This window comes from Chelmon rostratus, chromosome 9, assembly GCF_017976325.1.
Source record: "Chelmon rostratus isolate fCheRos1 chromosome 9, fCheRos1.pri, whole genome shotgun sequence".
Lineage (NCBI taxonomy): Eukaryota > Metazoa > Chordata > Actinopteri > Chaetodontiformes > Chaetodontidae > Chelmon > Chelmon rostratus.
The window spans coordinates 23,432,608-23,455,842 of NC_055666.1; the positions used below are offsets into that span (position 1 = coordinate 23,432,608).

At 40.0% G+C, this 23,235-nt stretch overlaps 1 protein-coding gene across 1 annotated transcript in view; it reads right to left on the bottom strand.

The window, feature by feature from the left end:
- Positions 1-4,877: 4,877 nt before the first annotated feature.
- fstl5 (follistatin-like 5) overlaps positions 4,878-23,235 on the bottom strand; it is a 163,779-nt gene continuing 145,421 nt past the window's right edge. Inside the window, exons 13-16 of the mRNA XM_041944045.1 lie at positions 22,047-22,196; positions 18,567-18,674; positions 15,951-16,075; positions 4,878-7,290 (exon numbers count right to left, since the gene is read on the bottom strand). Coding sequence (XP_041799979.1) covers positions 6,588-7,290; positions 15,951-16,075; positions 18,567-18,674; positions 22,047-22,196 — 1,086 coding nt within the window. The 3' untranslated portion in view covers positions 4,878-6,587. The remainder of the gene's footprint in view (positions 7,291-15,950; positions 16,076-18,566; positions 18,675-22,046; positions 22,197-23,235) is intronic.

Genomic DNA, 23,235 nt, shown 5'->3' on the forward strand with positions numbered 1-23,235 from the left:
TAAATAACTTAAAAGTCTTTCAGTTGAAGAAAGAATCCAAACATTTGCTGCTTGTCGCTTTGCTTTTTCAGCCACATTACAGTCATGACTGCTGGCCTGTCGGCCGCTCGCTCCTCCTTCAGCAACTGTTGGATTAACATGAAATTTGGTGCGGACACTCATGATTCCCCAAAGATTGATTTCTTTTTATTGATCCTTTTCCTCAAGCGCCACCAGGTTGGACTCTGCGTTTATCCTGTGAACTAGATACATGATGGATTTGCACAAAAATAATACTTAAATGATTCCTGACTTTTCCTCCATCGTAACCATCAGCGTTTGTGGTTTTGAGGGAAACGCCTCCACAACCGTTGGAGGATTTTGTCCCCCTCAGATTAACTGGATCACTGGACTCTTCCAGCACTCATCAGATCAATATTTAAAATGTTGGCCAGTATTTTAGTTTATGATTAAAAACAGTCCCATTAGCCTCACCTGTGCTCTGTGTTCAGAGCTACCTTATTTCGCGAATGCTAGCATGCTAACACGCTCGATTAAAATTTGAACATGCTTGTTGGTGTTGTTATTGGGAGCTTAAGGATGCATTTAGCAAATTGACAGATTAATCAATAATAATGATCACCCCACAGAGGAGCAAAATTTAAAGATCCTGTAGTTCACCCAGAGTTCGTCTTTTTTTTACTGTAATTAAAATCATTCCAAACGTGCTTTTTGCTTCCTGTGACGAGTCCATTTCACAGTTCAGGAAGGAGAGAAAATCCATTTTGTAACTGCTGCCACACAGAAGTACACAGGTGATTCTGGGGGGGAGAGAGGGCAGGAGAATGCAGGATGAGGACCTACAACCGGCACAAGGTGCGGCACCACCAGCGGCCTCATCAGTCATCAGGCTCCTCGCTCTGGATGGAGCAGGGAGGTTGCGCCGTTGGCAGGTCCCGGCAACATGATTAAGGAGCCAGAGGCGTGATTACGCTGCTCGTCTTGTGAATGGAATAATAGAGAGAGGCAGAGCGCGGTGCTAAATTCTCCTGATGGAGGCGAGTGTGTGGCGGGGAGGAGTCCGAGGTCCTCCCATGTGACCGGGGGAAGATAAAGGACTGACGATAGATAATTAAGGAACTGCCAGGACCTCTTTTCCATTCACACGGCTGTTTTATTAAAGGGGATTCTGTAAGGAAGAATATTAATACGAACCCCCGGCCGATGTGACTGATGAATATGAATTGGGAGTGCTGGGGGGAGGAATGCATTAGGGAGTGTTTATCAGGAGTGCAGGGGGGCATGTGATCACCAGAACAGGCTGCACACTTTAGCACCGAAGCTTCGCCTCCGGTGATCTCCGACCGAACGCTCGTCATCAGCAGTGCTTCCATACACACACATTTATACTGTTGTATAAACGTGTTCTGCATCACAGGTACTTTTGCTGAAGTAAAACTACGATTGTGCTGTTCCATCAGTGAAGGATCAAAGTACTGAGAATAGATCCAGTCCTTGTAGTACTCAGCCACCTGTTTGCAGTAGAAACATCACTCTCTGTTCTTCCCTTTGTTGTATTTTGCTCTATCTTGGCGCAGGAGCCTTAATTTAGTTTAGCTTAAAGTTAGACGTTCTGGTGTCATCATTCCTCATGCATTCAGTCATTCCATTAATTCTGGTTTGTGATTTTTCCAGCTTTGTTTTCTTCGTTAGCAGTTTTACACCATTACATCATTATATATTATCGCAGTATCGCAAGCGCTGCACAGACACATTTGATTCTCAGGTGTGTTATTATTCTATACTTTTGACTGCTTTCGTCATGGAGATTGAAAAACAGACCTCGTGTCCTCTCTGGTGAACACACACATCTATAATCCAGTGTTATTCAGTCCCCTGATGAGCACAGAGTGTGAAATAAACTCTCAGTGTGTCTCTGAACTTCACAGAGAAGACCGTGTGCATTTATCATACACAGTGATGGTGAGATGATCATTCAGACTGAAAGTAATGATAATTATTCATCAGTAATTATCCTGTTAATTCTTTTCTGGATTAACTGATGAATCATTTGGTCATTGTGGAGATAAATAACCGCGGTGACGTCTTCAAATGTTTAATTAGTTTCACAGAAGACAAAGAAAACCAGCAAATATCGAAGTAACAGAAGCTGAAATCATTTACTTTAAACATTTGTGCTTAGAATTTGACTAATATTATTAAGTGATTATCAAAATTACTGCTGGTTATCTTCCTGTCTATCAACCAGCTCTAATTATGATGACGTGGACATTATTGATCTATTACCAGCACTTAAAAGGTCGGTCAGGTAGTCGATCAAAACTGCGTTAACAATAATTTCTACAATAATTAGTGATTTTATACTTTAAACTGCTTTGATGTAAGTGTTTGCTACGTGTTTGCGTTTGAAATCTGTGTAAATTGAACATGTCTGAAGTACAGAAGTAGGAAGGAGACATTTGATTTCCTTTACTATAGATAGGGATCTCTTAAAGTATTATTATTATTATTACATAATTTATTAGTAATTTCTGTAATGCACCTTCTTGATATAAATACATTGATTCCATTATATGTGTAATAATAATAATAGTGAATTTTATAACAGCCTGGACTATTGATTTCCACTAATTTCTGTTTTCAAATGTGAGGATTTGCTATTTTTCTCCATTTGATATCAAAGTGAATTTAATATTTTCTCTGTTATCTGTTATTTTTTATTATTTGTTGTCATTAAAGTGTAATTGTAGCTGTAGATACTCGCAGCAGAGCAGCTTCACACTGGTAAACAGGTCCAGGCTCTCTGTAGCGTTCAAGCCATAACTGAATCGTACAGTAAGAGCAGAGTGTGAGAACCTGCACATGGTTGAAAGTGGTAGGTTTTCATTGTCAGTGGAAAAGGCTCATCTGATGTTGGGGTTCTTCAGATGGAAGTACCTCTCCACATGGATTTCAAAGATAAGTGTACAGCTTCATGCAGTGTGGAGCATCCTTTCATCCGACCCACGTGACAGAACCTGTAGCCATATACGTTTTAGAGATGAATTAGCCCAGAGGGGGAAAACAACACCCTGCCTTCGTGTTAGCTGTGGTGAGATGCACACACGCCGAATATAGTTTGTAGCAGAGAAACTGTGTCTGAACACAGATCATTGAGAGGGAAATGAGATTTCATTAATGATCCATTAAATATGTTTGAATTTCAAGGAAATTAATTCGCTAAAACTTAAGTAAATGAATATGAGTTGGTTTTAAAACATTTCACAGTCACGTCTGACCCTGAAAAAATAAAAATATTCTTACAACAAACTTTATTTTTTTTACTTCAGGAAAAGTTAGGTTTTCACTGGGCAGATTTTATTTGGTTCAGAAAAATATGATTTGGTCCACAGCACCAAAAACATTATTTCTACCGCAGACGACAGCTGTAGATTAATGACAAATACATCACAGCCACAGAAAACACTCATTTCTGATTGGTGGCCAGGTGACAGTTACAGTATTTTACATTTGCTTTGGCCAGATTTTCACAACGTGGTTTCAGTTTGTGAAGTTCTTGCCAAACTCTTACCTTTAAACACAGCATGCAGCTGTTGACATATTAAGTGTGAAACACTAAATCACACAGATGCCTCAAATTAGCAAGAAATTAGCAATAGAGACAAAAATGTTTTTGTACCAGCCTGTAAACAAGCTTTAATATGGGGGTCTATGGGGATTCTCTGGCTCTTGGAACCAGCCTCAAGTGGCTGTTTGAGGAATTGCAGTTTTTTTTTGGCACATTTGTGTTGGATTCATTTCATTTTTGCTGCTTGATGTGAATGTAGGATTCACTGTAACATGAATAAGATGAAAGTGGTCAACAGTCGTTCTTGGCTTCTGCTTAAATTTAGTGTTTTTCCTCATTCATTTTTCTCTCGAGTCTCAGTTTGTATAATGAAAATTGTTGCAGATGAAGTTTCAGTTGGACTAATTCATTAATCGACTTAAGTAACAGAGGAAATCCAACATTTTCATTTTTTTTTTTGTGTATTAAAGTCAGTTTAAGTTAGTTTAAAGTAACTTGGATCTATTGTATGTATAATTTTGAGGTACTTTTACTTTCCATTCCATTTCCATTTTATGTTTCCTTTCACTTCTGCTACACTTAGGTAAAACTAAAGGTAAACTTTTATTCTGACAGCTTGTTGTTTAACTCATGACCAGCGTATGAAGTGATTCAGTTAGAAATCACTCTCTTGGACTGTGAGCCATCACCATGTGTTGTGCATCTTTTTGTTGGCTTTCTGTTCTTTTGCAGTATTCAGCAGTTTACATGTTTACTTTAAAGAACACACTTCCTGGTTTTGGACAGCAACATGCAATCCCCAAATTTCTTCCCACCTCAAAGTAGCGCTGTAAAATATCAAAATCTAATTATATGAGGAAGGATTAATAGTGGTGGACGTTTTCCACTTAGCCTTCAGGCAGTTGAATGATGTCCATGTCAATCACATTTCCCAAAAAGTGCAGAATATCACAGACTCTTCTCGTCAAAGAAATGATTTTAATGCATCTGACATAAACTGGCTGCATGACAAGTTGCTCCGACCATTGCTCTGCTTTCCTTCAGTCACAGATCTTTAAGTCTTGCAACTGTATTTTCTTTCTTTGCTAATTATAATGATGTGTTACACTGCATGCCTTGCTGCAAGATAAATATACCCAAAGGAACCAGACAGCCTTGACCTTGTTCTTGTTGCATAATAATTGGCAACAGGCTGCTTTAGCTCCTAAAGGAAACTTGTCAATACGTGATGGTGTACCAGCAACTGCTGTATAAAAGGTTGCTTTAATGAGAAAAAAAAAGACAATATCACACTTGTTTTTCATGGTCTAGTTTTTATTATTGGGTAAAATGACAAGCGTGTTTTGTCTATATAAATAACAATCACATGAAGGAACATACAAGACATGGCTATATGGAGGTGGAAGCGGTGTTTGTGATCACAATGTGCTTGTGTACAGGATGTTGAAAATGACAGCTGTGTGTTTTTTCTAATTTCTTAAAAAGGAGTGTGATTATTGGCTCGGAAAATGAACAGAACCTGCGTGAATCTGTACATGGATGGGAAACTAATGGTCTCACAGTCGGCCGCTATGTACAGAACATAAATAGAGAGAAAGGTCAGAGGTCATCATCAGCAGTACAGTCAGGTTTAAAGGTCGGAAAAACAACGTGACGGGCAAACAGAAAGGATGAAATTACAATAAAACCAAAATATATACGTAAGATTCAACAGGAAAGACAGAATGACTTTATATAATCTGTACACATCAAAAGTCTGTACTAAATTTGAGATACAGTTGCCCATTGTGATTCACAGAGTCATCGAGTGCCAGGGTGAAAATGCATAGAAATGTGTCCAGCTAGGAATCTGTTTCATTGACTTGCCAGCTATGTAACTACTGCAGGAGATTTCAGAAAAAGAGCTGTTTCTTAAATTCAAAGCCTATCCTCAAAGACCCTCTACACAATACAGCCACAACTACCCCTCTCCCCAGTGTGCTAGCTCATCGTTACTTCACATTAACACAGCCACTTGAAACACGCCGTCAAACAGAGCAGACAATGCATGTTTTCCACAGTTCATTCTATTACCCTCTAAGATGCTTTTCTTTTCTTTTGGTCCAGGGATATTGAAGTTATGATAGGACTTTCAAGCACGAGTGCTCATTGCTAAGGAACATTTTAAATTTAAAGTAAAGCTGGTACAATTTAACTAGCATTGCCACCGATTTTCATTGTTCTGCTTTGGATTAAAAGGAAAAAAAATCTCTCTCTCTCTAAATATATAGATATATAGATATATTTCAAAACCTTCCAACGCTGGTTATAATTTCAGATCAAAGGTTACAGATCTCACAACCATAATGAACCACTCAGTCTCAGTCTGCACTTCAAGCAGTATTGGGATCACAGCAAGGGCTCACTTTAATTAGACTGAGTCGGCGGCGTTGGACGGACGGAGAGACGAGAGCGGTGGATTTGTTTCACCACGAATGGAGGGGGTCAAAGAAAGAGGTGCAGTCTGCAGTCACACTAGGAATGATTACACTAATTCCTCTGATGGAGGGGAATTTTCCTTGAAGGCACAGGAAAAAGTTGGGGATGGGTAAACTTAAATTACAGGAGTTATTCTGGACATATACAGTATGTATATTGATTTCTGCCAATTCACTTAGAGATTAGTTTTGGTCAGAGATTATCTACAGCATTCCTGCACACTGAATACAACCGATTGTGAGTAATAATGCAAAGTTGCACGTATTTACGGAAAAATGTTACCAGTAAGCAACTTTATGTTGAGTTAAACATTTTTTTTTACTTGGCTTGAAGACAAAATCAATCAATTACTTGCTTACTTGTTTTGTTTTTTTTTGTGGACGACAGTCCCTCATCCAATGGATTCACAAATGGTCAATTTGGTTTCTGAATCTGTGGTACTCACTATTGCGCTCCCATGAAATTTAAAAACTCTGCAACAGAATTCAGTGCAACAGTACCTTTGAGGAAAGGAAAGCTCATTGGGTCTCGATGTTACGACCTAAGACTCCCCGACCCACACCACTACGTTGCCTTTGGGGACGTCGGTGATCTCACAGTTGAGCTTGTTGAGCCGTCCGTCCAGAATGAAGAGGGACTCTCTGGACGGGGTCATGAGATACTGTCCGAACAGTCCGCTGCCCGCCATTACCCTGTTCCTACTGCTCCACGGCCACTCGAACGACTTGGTGGCCTCTTTCAAGCTCTTGATCATCTTGACTTTGCCGGTGCTCAGCTCCACAAACAGAGCGTCAGTTTGGCGGCCGGAGCTGCCGAACACGTTGTACTGGTGGACTTCCGTGAAGGAGCGCTGGAAGGCCAGGTCGGACAGGTGAAGGTTGGTGTGGATGTCGAAGGGCTCCTTGATCTCCCCTCGCTCTGAGATCACCTGGATCCTCATCAGGCCGTCGCCGTCGTCGACAGTGACCAGGTAGTGGCCGTCTGGAGACACGTATGGAGTGCCGGTGACGTCTCGGTTTTGGCCGATCACACTATCTGTCACGCTGTCCAGGACGAGCTGGGGCTGCGTGGCGCCGGTGGAGTCAGGCCTGCAGTTGACGAAGTAGTAGCCGCCGAGATGGGTGTAGGCGACAGACTTGGGGATGCAGTTATACTCCCGTAAGCTAATGTTTTTCACATACGACGTCGTCTCCAGGTCGATCTTGTGGAGAACAGGCTCATTCCGATGAAGGATGAGGCCAAATCTGTGGACAATTTCAAGAGAAAAAAAACAAAGATTTAATCAATAACACATTCTGTTTTCTAGTAAACCCCAAATTATGACACTCTAGAGACGGCAGAGTCCGTCCACCGCTTCGGTCCAGACTGAAATATCTCAATAACTATTGGATGGTTTGTCATCACATTTTGTGCAGACGTTCATGGTTCTTGGAGGATGAAGCCTCATGAATTTGGCAACGACTCAACTTCAATGTAGTTTTTACTTATCCAGTGAAATACATCGTCTACATCTACACATCTTGGTGAAATATCTTGTCAGCTGTTGGTTCGTGTTCGTGTCGGCCTCAGGATGAATGGAATAATAACAGTTATTATTTCGGCTCCCTTAACTCTAACCTCATCATCGAGTTGTATTTTTAACTTGTCCAGTACTTTAGTTGACCCGCCCCATCAGGCTCAGGTGTACTCTGTGTTTAGTGCTACTTAGCAGTGAGGCATCCTTTTATTACTGTGGCCCAGCCTTCCTGAAGACCTGAGGGCAGCTGACAGTGTTGCTATTTTTAAAAGCAAATTTAACACCTACCTTTTTAATCTGGCTTTTCACTGAACCTTGTCTATTTAATGTATTTCTCTTTCCTTTATTCACTTGTTTTAGCCTGTTTTACTCCTTGTTCTTTTTTCCATCTTTATTTTCTTGATTGTTTCCCTCTTCAAAACATTTTTTTTACGTCTGGTTTTACTTCACCATCTCCTCTTTGTGGTTTTATTATTTTATTCTCGTATTATTTATGTCTTTATTTTCCTTTTAATACCCCACCTCACACTCCTGGTTATACTTTAGATCTACTTAAACTACTTTTTTTTAATCTCTGGTGTTTCCTTATTGCAGACTCATGAGAAGTTATCATAGCATTTCCTCATTTCCTGTTTTTATTGAGTCAGTAGTCATTTATTGTTTGTGCGTGGATCAGGGTGGCGTGGGGGGAATGTGTGTGTTGGGGGTCGGGGTTGAAATGTTTTTTTTTTTTTTTTTTAATGTAAAGCACTTTGTGTTACATTACTGTGTATGAAAGGTGATACAAATAAATTCTGATTGATGCTAACATGCTAAACTAAGATGGTGAACATTATATCTACTAAACATCAATATGTTAGCATTGTCATTAGCATGCTGATGCTATCGTGGCTGTACCTTCCTGCCCTGGGCAGCTAACATTCAGTGCAGTATAAGAGTAGGCTGGACCCGACACAAGTAACAAGTAGAGTTGATTATACATTTTTCACCAACATTGCCAGCATTTCTGGATGGTAAAGACAACACAAGCTCTTGTAAATACTGAGTAAAGGTAATTTTAAAAAGGTAATTATTCATCAATTTAGTGCTTTAAAGAATATGCTGGTAAAGAGTGTCGATTCCTCTTTTTTCTAGGGCTCATGAATTCTCAGGCAGATAGTGGTAACATCTCAAAATAAAGCAGCACAATCCACACATCAAGATGAAGAAAAGCAAATTGACTTGTACTGGCTAATTATGGAAATTGAACTGGCATAATGTTAATGACGTGTTAGGGAGAAAAAAAAAATAAACGTGGCTTAGAGGTCCATTTCACCACTTCAACAGCCAAATTCTGGTCCCTGACAATCTTCATATCGGCAGTACAGCACCATCTACTCTTTCCCCCTAATAGACTTATAGCCATTTTATATGTGGGGCATTGATCAGTGAAAATGCTAGTCATTAAAAAACCCAAAGAATCTCTTAATGGCACATTACATTTTAACAGCTCAACCGGGAAGAGGGGAATATGCAAGGAGCCGCCTCAATTAAATGTGAGTACCATCTGATCGATGCTGACAGGCACTTCAATCTCGCCGTCATTCATCATCTTTTATACCATCTGAACACCAAGCTGTCTGTACCTGTGAACAGAAAATGGCTGTTTGAAAGCCACGGAGCACATTATCAACCCTGTGGAGGGATTCATTGATCCAGAGATCGTTTTGTCCACTGGGTTCACACTCTGAGGCCGTAGCAGACGAGGTCTGTCTGGCTTTTTTTGGTTTAAAATGGAGAGAAAACTGAAAGTTCCTGCACACAAATTAACATCATGTTCTTCAACACATGTGTTATGCTGGGCAGACATTGCACAGGTTTAGGCTCATTTAAAGCTTATTTTAGAATTGAGCCAAATTTCTGTCGGATTGGTTGTGGTTTGACGTCAGTGAGTAGCTGTCGGAGAATCAGGTGGATGTCTGGCAGATTTCCCATATGTCAAACGATCCGTTATAAACTGTAGAGAGCTTGCCTGCCTGTAAGTCTTGACTGAGACGGTGTCATGATAGAAATAAAACTGAACTTTACCAAAAAGAAATAGGCCCCATTGTTTGTGTCCTCCCAGCTGTCTGTGGCTCCAAAGTCTATTTTTTTCTGGTTTCATGTTTACGTTCAGTGTGAGCATAGGTGGTGTATGTTTTGCCTGTGCAGAAAGGCAGAATAAAGCCTGTAGTGTGAGGCAAGTACAGAAGATGTTGTCAAAGATGATGTCTGACGTATATCCTGGTATCTCTGCCCAACATCTAAACAAGTTCATTTAGATTTTGCCCTGCATTAACAATGAGCTACACTGTGCACAGTATGTGTGCAGCTAACTGATAGCAGCCAAAGCTAACGGGTACCTGAAACAGTGTTCAGTGTAGAACCACAAATGTATATTAACCTAACAATGTTAAAATATGTGAATTAACTGTCTGTGGGAACCTCTAACTCTCCAGCTGACGCAACTCTATAAACCTGTAAGTTCAGTTTCTACTGCTACAGGAAGTTGAGTATTAATGTAAAGAGCAGAAATACAGTGGAAAGTTGTAAAACTATGGACAATTTAAATGAGCCGCTTGGATTTAATGCACTTCTCTTCTGATTTTGGATATAGATACATGCATATACTTAGATTAAAATGTTAAAACATATAATTTAACACCACTTAAATTTTGCTTTAAATTGTGTACACAGATAGTTTAGACACTGCCAGGCTTATAGTTTTTGGGTTCACTGCAAAGCGTGTCTGTCTTTGTAAACATTATGAACTCATACTGTTTCAGATATTTTAAATTTAATGAAACTGTCACTTCATCTTGAAATTTTTACATATTGTCACTGAATTTATGTCCACTGGAAACAAAAGAAGTTCAACCAGGGTACATTCATTTTATCACTCATTCTAGAAATGAGTCTCACGAAGACTCATGAATCAAGACAGATCTTTTCCATCTTCTAGTTTAACAGTTGGGAGATTGTAGGTCTCGACGTTTATGACAAACCGACCCAATTTGTTAGATTAAAATCAAAGGGGGTCCTCTGACATTAAACATGTTGGTTCTTTATCCTAAAATAAGCTCCAAGACAAGTGAGCATTTAGAGAGAAGTCATTTTTTTAAAAGTACTCTGCAGTTTTAAACCTGAAAACAATTTTCCTGTTTCATCCACTGGGAGACAGAGCTGACGATTTACTGAATATTGATTCAAAATATCATCACTACCTGTCAAACACTGTTGAAATTGTTTTGCTGTGGATTGTATTCAATATTGTTGCTCTTGTGGCAGATCAATGGGTAGTGCACATGCACACGCACACACTGTGATATATCGGTAACATACTTGGAAGCTAAAGGTCAATGGTCCGTTTACCCAGCGATAAAAATATTTTCACTGTCAGCGCGATATTTTTTCATGTATGATAAATTAATCAGGCATTGTTTGGCCTCCCTCGAATGTGAACACAGCTGGGTTGCTTTACTGGCAGACACAGATTGCTCTCAGCCAAACTGACAGCTGCTGTTTGTCGTTTGTACTAATGATTAATGCATTAAAATTTCTCCCTGGTTCTGCACAACAGGATTACGTTCAACTGCTTCACATTTTATCGTCTTATCTTCCTGTCAATAATTTCAGTTCTCAACACTTTCCTCTGCAGTTCAGTTGGAGATCCTGAGGGCAAAACTCATGAACATGGAACAGAACAATGAACACTGCACAGTAAAAGGTATCTATAACACAGCAATTCATGTTCACCCATCCTCCAGCACAAATACATCAAATCAACATCTCACTCGGCTTGTTTTGCCAAAAGGCAGTCTGGCAGAGTACTGAAGATGTGGGTAAAAATAAGAAATCACAGCTTTTTGTTTTTGCTGACTTGCAATGCTGCCTGACTGTAAGTCGATGGTTTAATGAATGACAGCCCCCAGAAGTTCCTGCTCGCTTTACAGTAGCTGCTTAGGGAATCCCCAGTCATTAAACAATCCCCGGAAGTTGCTGAATATATGTCGGCTGTTTGCACGCTGCTCATGTTGCTAAATCGACTGATCAATGCTGCGTTCCTGCCGGCAGACAAATGGCCGTGTGTGTACTAGATCAGAAGTAAATAAATAAATAAAATCAGAGCCACAAGGCAGCAATTAATTCGAACGTTCCTAATATCTGTGATAGAGAGAGCTGTCCGGATAAAAAACATCCACGCACATGTACAGACCTGAAAGCTCTTTGTGTACTTCAGCTGTATGCTGACACATTGTCCTGGCAAGTACACAGAAGGCTGCTTCACACCACTGTTACAAGGCTGAATTATGAGTGTGTAGCAGAACTGCATGGAGAGCCAGCAGCATCTCCCTCTGCTTTCAGCTAAATGTAGTGAATCAAAAAATAATTTCAGCTAGAATTCAAATACTGGACAAAATATTAGAAACACACAAATACTGTGCAATCCAATACAACCCCACTATAAAGTAGATATATATTTTTGAAGCAGTCAGTGGATATCAGCTGTACATTCTGCAGTGTTATTGTATTCTACTGCATCTCTTTGTAAAGGTGTTTATATTTTACTGGTCACTCTCTACATTTGCATTTCTTATTTTTACAAACCACATCATCTAAATGATTATATGTTCAGTAAATCAGCATCAATTTGTCAGCTGTCATCCTTTGCAGACTGTTTCTGCTGTTTTAGCAGAAACAGTCTGCAAAGTCTCAACAGTCTCAAAGACCAGGACTATTGGATTTTTAAATGGTTTTTGAATCACACATTGCCAACTTATTGACATCTGACTGACATCTCTCATATTGGCTGGTGAGTTGGAACACATGACACCTGCTCACAGGTGTGTGTGTGAGTGCTGCAGGTTCGTGGGGTTAACACTAATCCGGGAAAGACTGCTTTTAAATTCTTTTCACTGCATGTTTGCAATGAATTGCAACGTACCTTGAAACTTTGGTTCCAGTTGGTCAATTCATAAATTTAGTAAAAACACTGACTGATTTTAGTTGTGACTGCTTTTAACCCACTGATGGTTTTGACTTTTTATCATATTTGATCATTTTTATTGTGTGTAGTTATTATTATGCTATGATTGTGTGGCATTATTTTGATCATTCACAAATGAATATTCTATATTTTATATTGCCTGTTTCAAGTTTGTTGATGCACCTATGTACTCGGGTCTCTCTTGAAGTGAGACATTGATCTCATCGGGATTTACCTGATTAAATAAAGTGTGTAAGGTGTACTAGTGCGGAAACAAGAACTTGATTATTCAAGTAAATTAATCAGCCACTGGTTTGATGAACTCATTTGCGATTGTCATTTTAGTCCTTTTCAAGCTGAAATTCCAAAACTAAACTGCACATTTTTGGGTTTTGAACTGTTGGCTGGACAAAACGAGCAATATGAAAACATTAGTTTGGCCTCTGCCATTTTATAGACTGCACTAATTATCAGATTAATTGATATTGAAAGAGCTGCAAAGATTAGTCGATTCGTCAATCAATGGAAAATTAGTGAGTGAGAATAGCTGCGTTTCCATTACAGTTGTTCGCAAAATAAAAGCGGTATTTCTGAAATTTCGGCAAAGTTCAAATGCGACTTGCGAACCAGCCGAAATTCTCGTAAATTCTCGGAGGTCCCGCAAGATGTGTGTGCGTGCTGTGCTTCGGTAAAACTTAAAAAAAAGCCTTATAATTAAAAAGCACATGCATGTTCCTGGCCTTGTAGGATTGCACATACTCTAATGCACAAATGCTGAAGATGAAATAAAGAAATGATCTGTTGACTTAGAGTGATCACTGATTTTAATGGCCTATTATTTATCACGTTGTAATTACGCTAGGCTCGCACTGACAGCGTCAGCTCGCGCCGGCGGAGCAGCAGCAGAATACAGGACTGTGAATTACTGAAGTGTCCTTTGAACATATTTTCTATCAGCAATTATGTGTAAATAATAAAGTTAATGGCGTGCACCAGAAAACATACAAAATACAATACAAAAAAAAATGAGAGCGTAAAAATGTTTTTGTGATATTTGAGAGGATTTTCGAAATGTAGGTGTTTCCATTACCGTTTTTTTATTGCGATATTTAGGATTTGCGCATTTCTAGGGGCAATGGAAACGCAGCTAATGAGAATGCCAAACTTTGATGGTTCTTCATGTGAAACAGGTAAACTTAGTCAGATATAACATAACATTTGATGACAAAACCTCTATTATGAAAACAACTGTTAGCTGCAGCCCTGCAAATGACAAAAAGAGAGGATTTTATCCATATTGCCCTGTCCTAGCATTAGCTCTGTTTAGCAGCTTGTCCACAGAACTGCAGCTTTATATTGAGAAAGCATTTTGTGTAGCTCATGAGCTGCAGGGCCAGGACACTACGTGAAGGTAAACTGTTCAGGTGGTGCGTTTCACATTTCAGCCATGTAAACAACATTTTAAACAAGAGGAGCTGGCAGCTGCACTAACCCACAGTAAGCTGATGCTTAAGAGCATCAAAGTGGTCGAGCAACTAGTTGGTAAAGATGGCAATTTTCAAACACAACACTGCAAAAAAAAAAATGTGGCCTCACTTTCCTGCAATCTTCCCTGCAGGTCTCAGTGGATCTAATTACAGCTGTGCTAGCAACCCCCACCCACAACACACACACAGCTTTCTCCCTCTCTCCAGGAGACCGTTAACATCCTGAAATCCTCCAGACCTCCTGCTTGTTCCTGGCCTCTCTGTGACGTTAATCAAGAGTTTGGGACCAGCGTTTTCTCGGTCCACCTGAAGCCTGAGTGTGACAACTGCTCATGACTTTTAAAACCCACATCAGCGTTTCAGTACACTCCGCATTCAGCATGTCGCTGCTTTGCTGTTGATTAACTGAAGTGTTAGAGAGGAGGTGAAGTCCCAACTGTCTCCCTCTGGCTACTGTCTTCGTAGCTTTATGCAGATTTTTAATTTTATCTTGGTGAAAACACAGAAAATAACAAGAATAATGAATAAGTCATCCAAGTCCAGGTGCCCTAATGACTTCTAAGATAAGTGTTCCTGGAGAAGAACCAGCCTCTGACCATTTGACACAAAGAGTCTGGGAGACTGTCGGTACTGAGGAAGCAGCTGTTGGGATTGAATTGATTTCTTTCTGATATGTCTCTGATATTTGTCTCTGACATTGTCAAAGAGAAAATGTCAGCAGCTATAAAAACTGGAGCTGATTCAGTCTTTAAAGTTCATGAGGATCTTTTTTTTTTTTTTTTAAAAAAAGGATTTAGTATGAGACGAGCTGAGTTAAGGTTGAATCCACTGCTCTGTGCAAATGATGGTCATCAGCATTTTCTTACCATTCTGGATGCTTAGCAACACAATTATACTGCCTACCCTCGTTTCAGTGACGTACCTGGAGAAAGCAATGTGCTCAAACACAGAGCACATTCTCACCAGCTACAGATGAGCCGATGTCCAGCCTGCCAGGCAGGGCTGGATGGTGTGACCTTCTCCAAAGTGTGGATCTGCTGTTTTTCTGTGTTTGAATAATTGCAGATTGAACATCACCTGAATTTGGGGGAATCACATTTGAAAATGTCACCTTTGACTTTCTTTTTTCTGACACTTTGTAGACTAAATATGAAAATAAATAATTGAATAATGAAAATAATCTTAAAGAATCTTCACTTCTTGGCCAAACAGGGTTTGAAGTAGCTAAAGAATCAGCACACGACGTCTGATCAACTCATTTACCTAAAACAGCTTCTTACATTCAAGGTTGTTGTGACTGTTGACCTGTTGCTCTCTGTGACGACACGAGAAAGTCTCCCCAGAGGAAGCACTCGTCTCTCCAGACCTAATTATCTGACTTCTGATAGCAAAACAATAGCATGAGGTATGTTTAGCTAACTCAAACAGCGCTGCTCTGTTTGTTAGAAGAAATGGGCCGGCCTGTCCTAAAAGCCGGAAATAGCTTTGTTTCTGGGATACAATGTGTAGTCAAGCAATTAAACAGTGACATTTTTCTATTGCTATCAGTGTTTTTACTGGGAGAATTACAAGACTGATCTTTTAGCAATTCAACTGAGCAGCGTTTGGTTTCATAAATTCAGATTTAAAAAGTTAATTCCACAGCTGATGTAACAAGGGTTTATTTTTAGAACTATTTCAGGTGGTTTGCCACCTTCCCTGCAGCACAGATGACAACCAGACTTTCCTCCAAAAACCTCCATTAACAGACAAGCACACACTCACACAAAACACTCATCCAAATCATTATTGTAGTATTGAGTGTGGGAGAAAAAAAGGGAATAAAATGCCAATGGGGTGATTTTAATTTGCAAATCAATTTGCATTAGGAGTGTTCTTGGATCATACTGGACGTACCTGATGTGGTTAATGATAAGGCTGGAGGCGGGAATGAAGAAGTCGTCCACCCTGTCGAAGCGCCTGCCGACCGGCTGTGTGTGGACAGTGTGGTGGGAGACTCTTCCACTGGCCTGATTAATCACCTGATGAACACCAATGAAGAAAGAGGTGGGTGTTAAACGTAAGACTGATGGTTTCGACTCTATAACTCATACTCATTTGTAGCTTACAACCAAAATACTTGTAACTGACATGTTATTTCATTTTGCAGTGCCCATTCAAATAAATCACTTAATATATTGCTATCATTGTTTTCTTTACTCAACTCTTCAGCCTCTTCCTTTATTGCTGAAATGTTGGAGATTCATAGTGGGAGGTGATGTGTGCTGTTGTCACTGGTGTCTAAATAATGCCGGTGCGTGCAGAAATGTGCTTGTGTGGAGGCAGGTTTTGCTTTGATTTTGCCCACAATGCACAAAGCAAATTGCCACAGACCAAACTCTGCATTATGAAATTCTGCGCAGGCGATGACAAGCGGGATTGTCAAGCGAGTAAAAAACACTCAAAAGCTCGAGATGAGTCAAGATGACTCTCAGAGAAAACAAAATATACTTAAAAAAATACCATTGCATTACATATTGGATTCTATTTGTAGCATGCTCTTCAAATCTGTGTCACGGTGACACAAAGTGTAACCATAAATTATTTGGACACTGACACAGTTTTGCTGTGTTGGTTCTGTATTGTATAGTACAGTGTAGGATTTGTAGTCCTTTAATTGTCCTGTTGAAAAATACATCAATAAAAGAGGCTACAATACCTCCACTGTTCACCTTATATGACCAGAACTAGACCTATAAATTGGCCATGCTGATATTAGCTATTGCCAATACCATAATTCTCCTTTATTTTTACCTCTGTGCCCTAGAGAACAGGCTTAATTCTTAATTCCCCTGTTCCTCAGTTAATGCCAGACTTTCTCCACGTTTACCTGTATTGTTAATTCAGTACGAAGTGCACTTCTACACCACCAATTCCATCAGTACAGCCAGTCATGTCAGGCCGTCCACTTTGTTATTGTTATTTTAATGAATAAAACTCAAAACTTCCTGCACAATTTTCACATTAATAGTCTCGCACCCTTCCCTTTAAAGGTAGCCTTTTTATAAAACAATCGGTAAGTGTTAGCCTTGGGTGGCGGCAGGATGTTAAGCTAAATGAAGAAGAAATAACTGGAGTTAATCAAATATGAAAGCATCATCTTGTTAGACTTATATGAGTGTGCTGTATTATACTACATTATACTATTATTATTATTATTATTATTATTAGTGAACAGCCTTTGTTTGTTTGTGTTGGCTTCTCGCTGACATCTGATGTGTTACATATCTGTTAACTATAGTTTTCAATTGCCAGAATTTCTGAATGCTGCTCTATGTACACAGAGGGCGTGTTAGAACGGCTGCTGCCGACTGTTTTTACCCAAGGTGTTAAATAAATACCAGCTGGGGATATAAAACTATGTGAACAAATGTATAAAACAGCAGTGGAAAGCACTCAAATAATGACTTCATCTGCTTTTGAGAGGCCACAATCATGACTACTATTTGAGACCTGGCCATTATTTGAATACCGGCGTTTATATAAGAATTCATGGCATATTCATGTTAGTAAATTCCTGCACACAAAAGGTAAACTATGAGATAATTGAGAAACAGATGAGTAAAAATCATGGTCATAAATCTTCAAAGAAAATTCAAAGAAATGTGAAAACCTTTATTATTGGCTGAATATTATTAGCAGATTTTTCTGAATCTCTCAGATATTGGTCGGACTGTACGCAGATGTGACCAATCAGCACTTTACACTCAGAGCCACTGGTTTTATTTCAAATCCGATGTGCTGGAATTCTGAGCCAAAACGACTGAACATGTGTCACTGTACAAATATGTAAGTGACTATTATTTGTCCCACATCAGGCAAGACAATTGAAAATCTCAGCGAGGCTGTAGTGATTAATGTTACATTGATGTCATAAGTCACGTCAAAAAGGGGAGGAACAGGACAATTTGGAGGAATTCACATTTAATTAGTTGTACTGTCCTTTCAAGATGGTGATTATAAGGTTGAAAACATTCTTCTACAATCAGGTTTAATTTGTTATAATGAATGATGAAATTTATTGGTGTGATATTTATTATCAGCACTGGACTGATTGTTCCCATTTGTTGCCCTATATTTAAGGTAATCTGATCTAAAGATGAAACAATTAGCTAAATAATCCATTCAAGCAACAACGACAAATGTTTGCTGGTGTCAGACTGTTAAATGTCACTGTTTTCCGCTTCAAACAGTTTTATATCTTTGTAGTTACATGGTGTGCATTTTTCTGATGTTTTGCCAATCAAGAAAATAATACACTTAATCGATAATTTGGCATGACATTGACAGGACTCAAGTGCACTGGCAACACAAACAAATGCACTGACCCTTTGCTAACCTTGGATCAAATCCTGTCAATGTCTGCATCTCTGTGCTTGTACGTCTTATTCTCTGCCTTTCTACCATTTAACACAGATGAATCTGAGGAATAAACAGAATTTAAGGGTAATAAACAGCAAATGGTGGACTTACTTGGAGAGTAGGGAAGTTCTTCTCCATGTCTCCCCAGCTGAGCAGCCACACCTGGTCGTGAGATTTGTCATAGTGAAGTTTCACAGGATAAGGGTCGGTGCTGACCGTCTGGAAGGGGACACACACACACACACACAACCAAACCAAACAGAGCCTTTAAAGACAGCAAGGCCACAGAATAACAATTCAAGGCAATCATCTATGCTTTTGAAGAGATCCCTCTGATGTGCACTGGTAATGCTTTTGAAAAGTTTTCCTGCAGACTAATGCATCGCCGATTGACAGGAGCAAGTCTTCTTTTAACAAGGCGGACTGGAGGTGTGCTTTTTATGTATAAGGTGTTTTTGGTGTTGAGCTGCATTTCAAATCAAGTGGTGACAGACACAATTGCTTTACCACACTGAAGTAATTGCTTTCGCTCTTTATCCGTTCCTTGACACTCAGCAGCAATATTGCCAGTCAGAACAATAGATGAGTCGTATGTGACAGAAAAGCGCTCCACATGCATTACGTCCACCTCAGTGCAGATAGACAGCCAGCTCAAAGGGAAAAGAGAAAGCACAGGGGAGGCAAATGCATGCAGTAGCTGCACCCTCAACAGCAGCAAGAAAAAGCAATCATCGTTTTTTCAAGAAAATTAATACAGCCCTGTATTCCCACAATCCCCTTTGACTACAGCTTACTTTCTATACCATTTGTTTTGCTATGGAGCCCTAATAGTATTGTTTACCTAGACAAAATACATATTGTTTCACTGAGAGAGCAAACTGCTCCTGAGAGGGTTATTGCAAGTAAGATGAGAATATCTGTTGAATCCTAACTAATCTCTGAGCATGTAGTCATCCGAGGAAACAGGTGTTTGTGTTGTTCTTTTTTCCTTGACTAACAACTTCTTTCTGGCTGAGTAAGATTATGAAGATCCTCAGCCAATATGCTCACGTAACTCCAGCGCTGACAGCGGATCTGTCAGAGATGAAGCACAGCAGACATTACAGCGGCTTCAGACATTTAGCCGCGTGTACTTTGCAATTAATTGACTATAACACACAAAATACAATCTGCTCATTAAAAAGTCTTCACATAGTATTTAATTGGGAACAAATTTCAAATTGCAATTTGCTCATTATTATTGCTTTACACACGTCAATCTTATTAATGATTCGGTGAGAAAATGGAGAGCAGTGAAACCAGAACTCGTGTCTCTTACTATTCGTGACGGGTTCAGGTGGTTAATTAACAACTGCTAATATAATGCAATGAAGCTAAACCTCCAGGCGACTGAATAATGAGCTTGTGACAGTCTCTGGGACACCAACCTGCTTACTGGCAGGTCCCTGAGAGGCTTGTGAGCTGTAAAGAGCCATCACAGTGTCAGAAACATCTGCAGGGATCTGAGCAGCCCTGGATTAACCTGACACACCCAAAAACCCACTGACACTGTTGATTTAACTCAGCGATGTGCAGTAGAAATGTGCTCAATGTTGTCAGGTGGGAGCTGTGCTACATCCTGAGCCTGCCTTGCAATTCCCTCAGAAAATAAATGGCGCCGCAGTGAGCCTCTTACACCATCTGTGAGGAAAACCGCAGGGTTGCCATGTTACAGCTTCCATGAAGAGGTGGGCCTCGGGGTTACTTGGTCACCACATCAATGTAGCAGTTAAGTGTTGGCCTCGACTGTTGCAGTGTGTATGAAATGGGTCAGGTCAGGGGTTAGCAGTTGAGCTGAAGGTGATGCTAAAGTCGAAAAAGCAGCTCTTTAGATCGTCAGTGTGCGGGTGGAACAAAGGTGATGCACGGCCAAGGCTCTGAACAAGTGAGAAACCTAAAGGACAATGTCATGTAGAGACAACAACACATGAGATCTGGGATCTGTGGTTTGTTAGCAGTTTCTTGAGAATCCTTTTTTCATATCTAATATGGTTTGGCGACATTTGCTAGTAACTAAAATATATATATTTAAAAGAATGACTTGAGATGTGTAAACAGCTTGGCTGAGAAGTCAGAAACAGATTTGAGTGTCAGCATATTAATTTTTTACAACCTTACGGTCTGAAAATGAGCAGCAGGAGATGTGAAATGTTGATGAGATGTGTCAGTAATCTGTAATATTAAAATAACAGGTGTAACCTACTTACTTATTTTTCACAAGCTACCTGATCCATATAATACAGGTCCTGATTCAGAACTAGTAAAAGTGTAAATACACCACACCATTTTTCTTCCTTACATACAATCCTGGGTTGAGTAGAGGGAGCAGCTTGTAGACAGCATGTTAGGTAATTTCATTTCAGCCTTTACAAAATTATTGTTCAATCAGGTTTTCATTTTACTGTCTTATTAGCTTTTTTTGTTTTTGTTTTTTGTGGTAATAATAAATAATGAAGACATTTCTGCCTTCGGTGTGCTCCACTGGTACTGTAAGGATGTAAGGGCTTTAAGCAACACATAGGCTGCACCACTTTTCATCAAGATGGTCTGATTTCTGCTGCCCAACTTGCCATTGGAACCATTTTAAAAAGATTGCAATCACACAGCATTCTACAAATCTGACCTTGCATTATGATTGGCTGACAGACATCCTAAGGAATGCTTGTATGTCTTTATTACTTAGTGACATTGAGCACCTTTTTCCAAGCTACTAAGTGAGTGATTCCACCGCCTAGTTACTGTTGCTAAGTATTCTATTTAGTCCCTTACACAGTTAAACATTCACTAAATGCAGGCAAGTTAGCCTATTGTTAGCTAATGCTAATTACTTAGTGTTGCTTTTGAACAGCTTTTAGGTCTTACGTGATGCTGAGCTAACTGTGTGGTCTCCCTGGTTTAATACATCATTGTTTACATAACCGACACAATGAAGCATCATTCAGAGTCGACCTCCTGTCAAACATGTCTCGCATGTGGATGTACGAAGCTCATTAGGACTCACTCGCAGGTAGTGGTATTAAATCTAATGCACAAGCTATTTCCAGAAAATGTGTACGCAGTTCACATGCCGTTTGGGTACATTTGGAGCATGTAGTCCAACCCTCTGAAATAACTGAGTTTTTGGATGAAGGACGACGTATTGTATCAAACCAAGTTGTGAATCAAGCAGGATGACTTAATGAAAAAATGTGTCCTTCATTCAAAAAAAAATCAATCACAGAAAATACCCACATGAAGTAATGTATTTTGATATTGTGAAATATGCTGTTTTCAATCAATGTGGGAACATTTTTGGACCTTTTTTCTGGCAAAATTGGCAAAATTATTCAAAGAGAAGCGAGGGAAAAAAACCCTCTCTTGCAACCTTGAGGTTGTTTGGCACAGATGGAAGCAGATTTTCAGTTCTGTGAGGAAGATGTTTTACAAAAAGGAAAGATTATAAATTCTTTTCCTGCTCTGTGAAGAACTGTTAACCCCTCTCACATCATACATTATTGTAATGTTGCTGACAAAAGGGACATCAACCGTTTTCCGATTTAGCCTGAAAACTACCTGGACAGCCTTCTGAGACTGGATGTCAACTATGAGCACTCGATCCAAGGTTGGCTGCGTCACATAAATAAACTTGTCCTTGATGTTGACCGCTGATGACCACACACACCTCTGAACCTCCTCTCCTGGTGAGGTGGGGCACACCTCCTCCTGGAAAAAAACAAAAAAACACACACACATTTCATTGTTAACTAATTGTTTTTCATATCACAGAGAAATACGTCTCATTAAAAAACAATTATCTTCACCCGGTTGGTATTGTGTGTTGTTTACTACTTGCAGACTTATCACCTATGCTGATGTGAGACCCTTTATCTCGGCAACTTAGATGAATGAGCTTTGCGAGGTCCTGAAAAATCTCTAATCGCTCCTGTTTGTGCACACAATCCACAGAACAAAGCCTGCAGACGATGTGCGGCTGTTCAGCTTCCAGCTCTGGCAGCTCTTGCCTTCCTGGCCAACGGGAGCCCTGACCGGCCTTCTGTCTCTGGAGCTTTCCTCCCCTTCGCCCCCTTCCCGGCCCTCCGAGCCTCCAGACTCTGCCCAGTCGTCTGTTCCAGATTGTGTGGGACGATTTAGGGAGCTGCTGGCCAGCAAGGATGAATGAAGGGCTCCGGCATGGTGGGATGAACACTTTCTCCCATATTTACAACCGCAGAGGCAGTCCATGACAGGCGGCTTCCCACAGGCCAACTTCTCTCAGTTAGAGGGGCATTAGGTAATGTATGAATTTCATTGAACTCTATCAAGGATGAGGGGGAGCTGCAGCATCACTGACAGAATTTATCTCACCTCTACTTCAGGCCCCCACTCATCCAGTCCTCTGTACTTTATCTGTCGAAACACAGGTTAATTCGGGCAGAACTGCAACAATAAAATCTAGTAGAAAGGTCGTTTCATGATGCAGAATGCTAAAACAATGACAGCACTTTGGCATTTTTGGCATCATAACAAGGTTTTCAATTCTTTGTAGCTGCAATGTCTTTCAGTGTAAAGTTGCATCTGTCAGTGGTTTTGATCTAAACCGGGTTGGGAAAGTCGGCTTTTAAAAGCCAGAAATGCCCGCGCCTGCTGAGGCAATCATTGAGTCATTGGTATTGAACCCTGTGAAACCCCTTCAGACCCACACTGTGGTCATTTCGTGCTGCAGATGCTGTAAATATCTTACTTATTGCACCTTTAAGAGGTG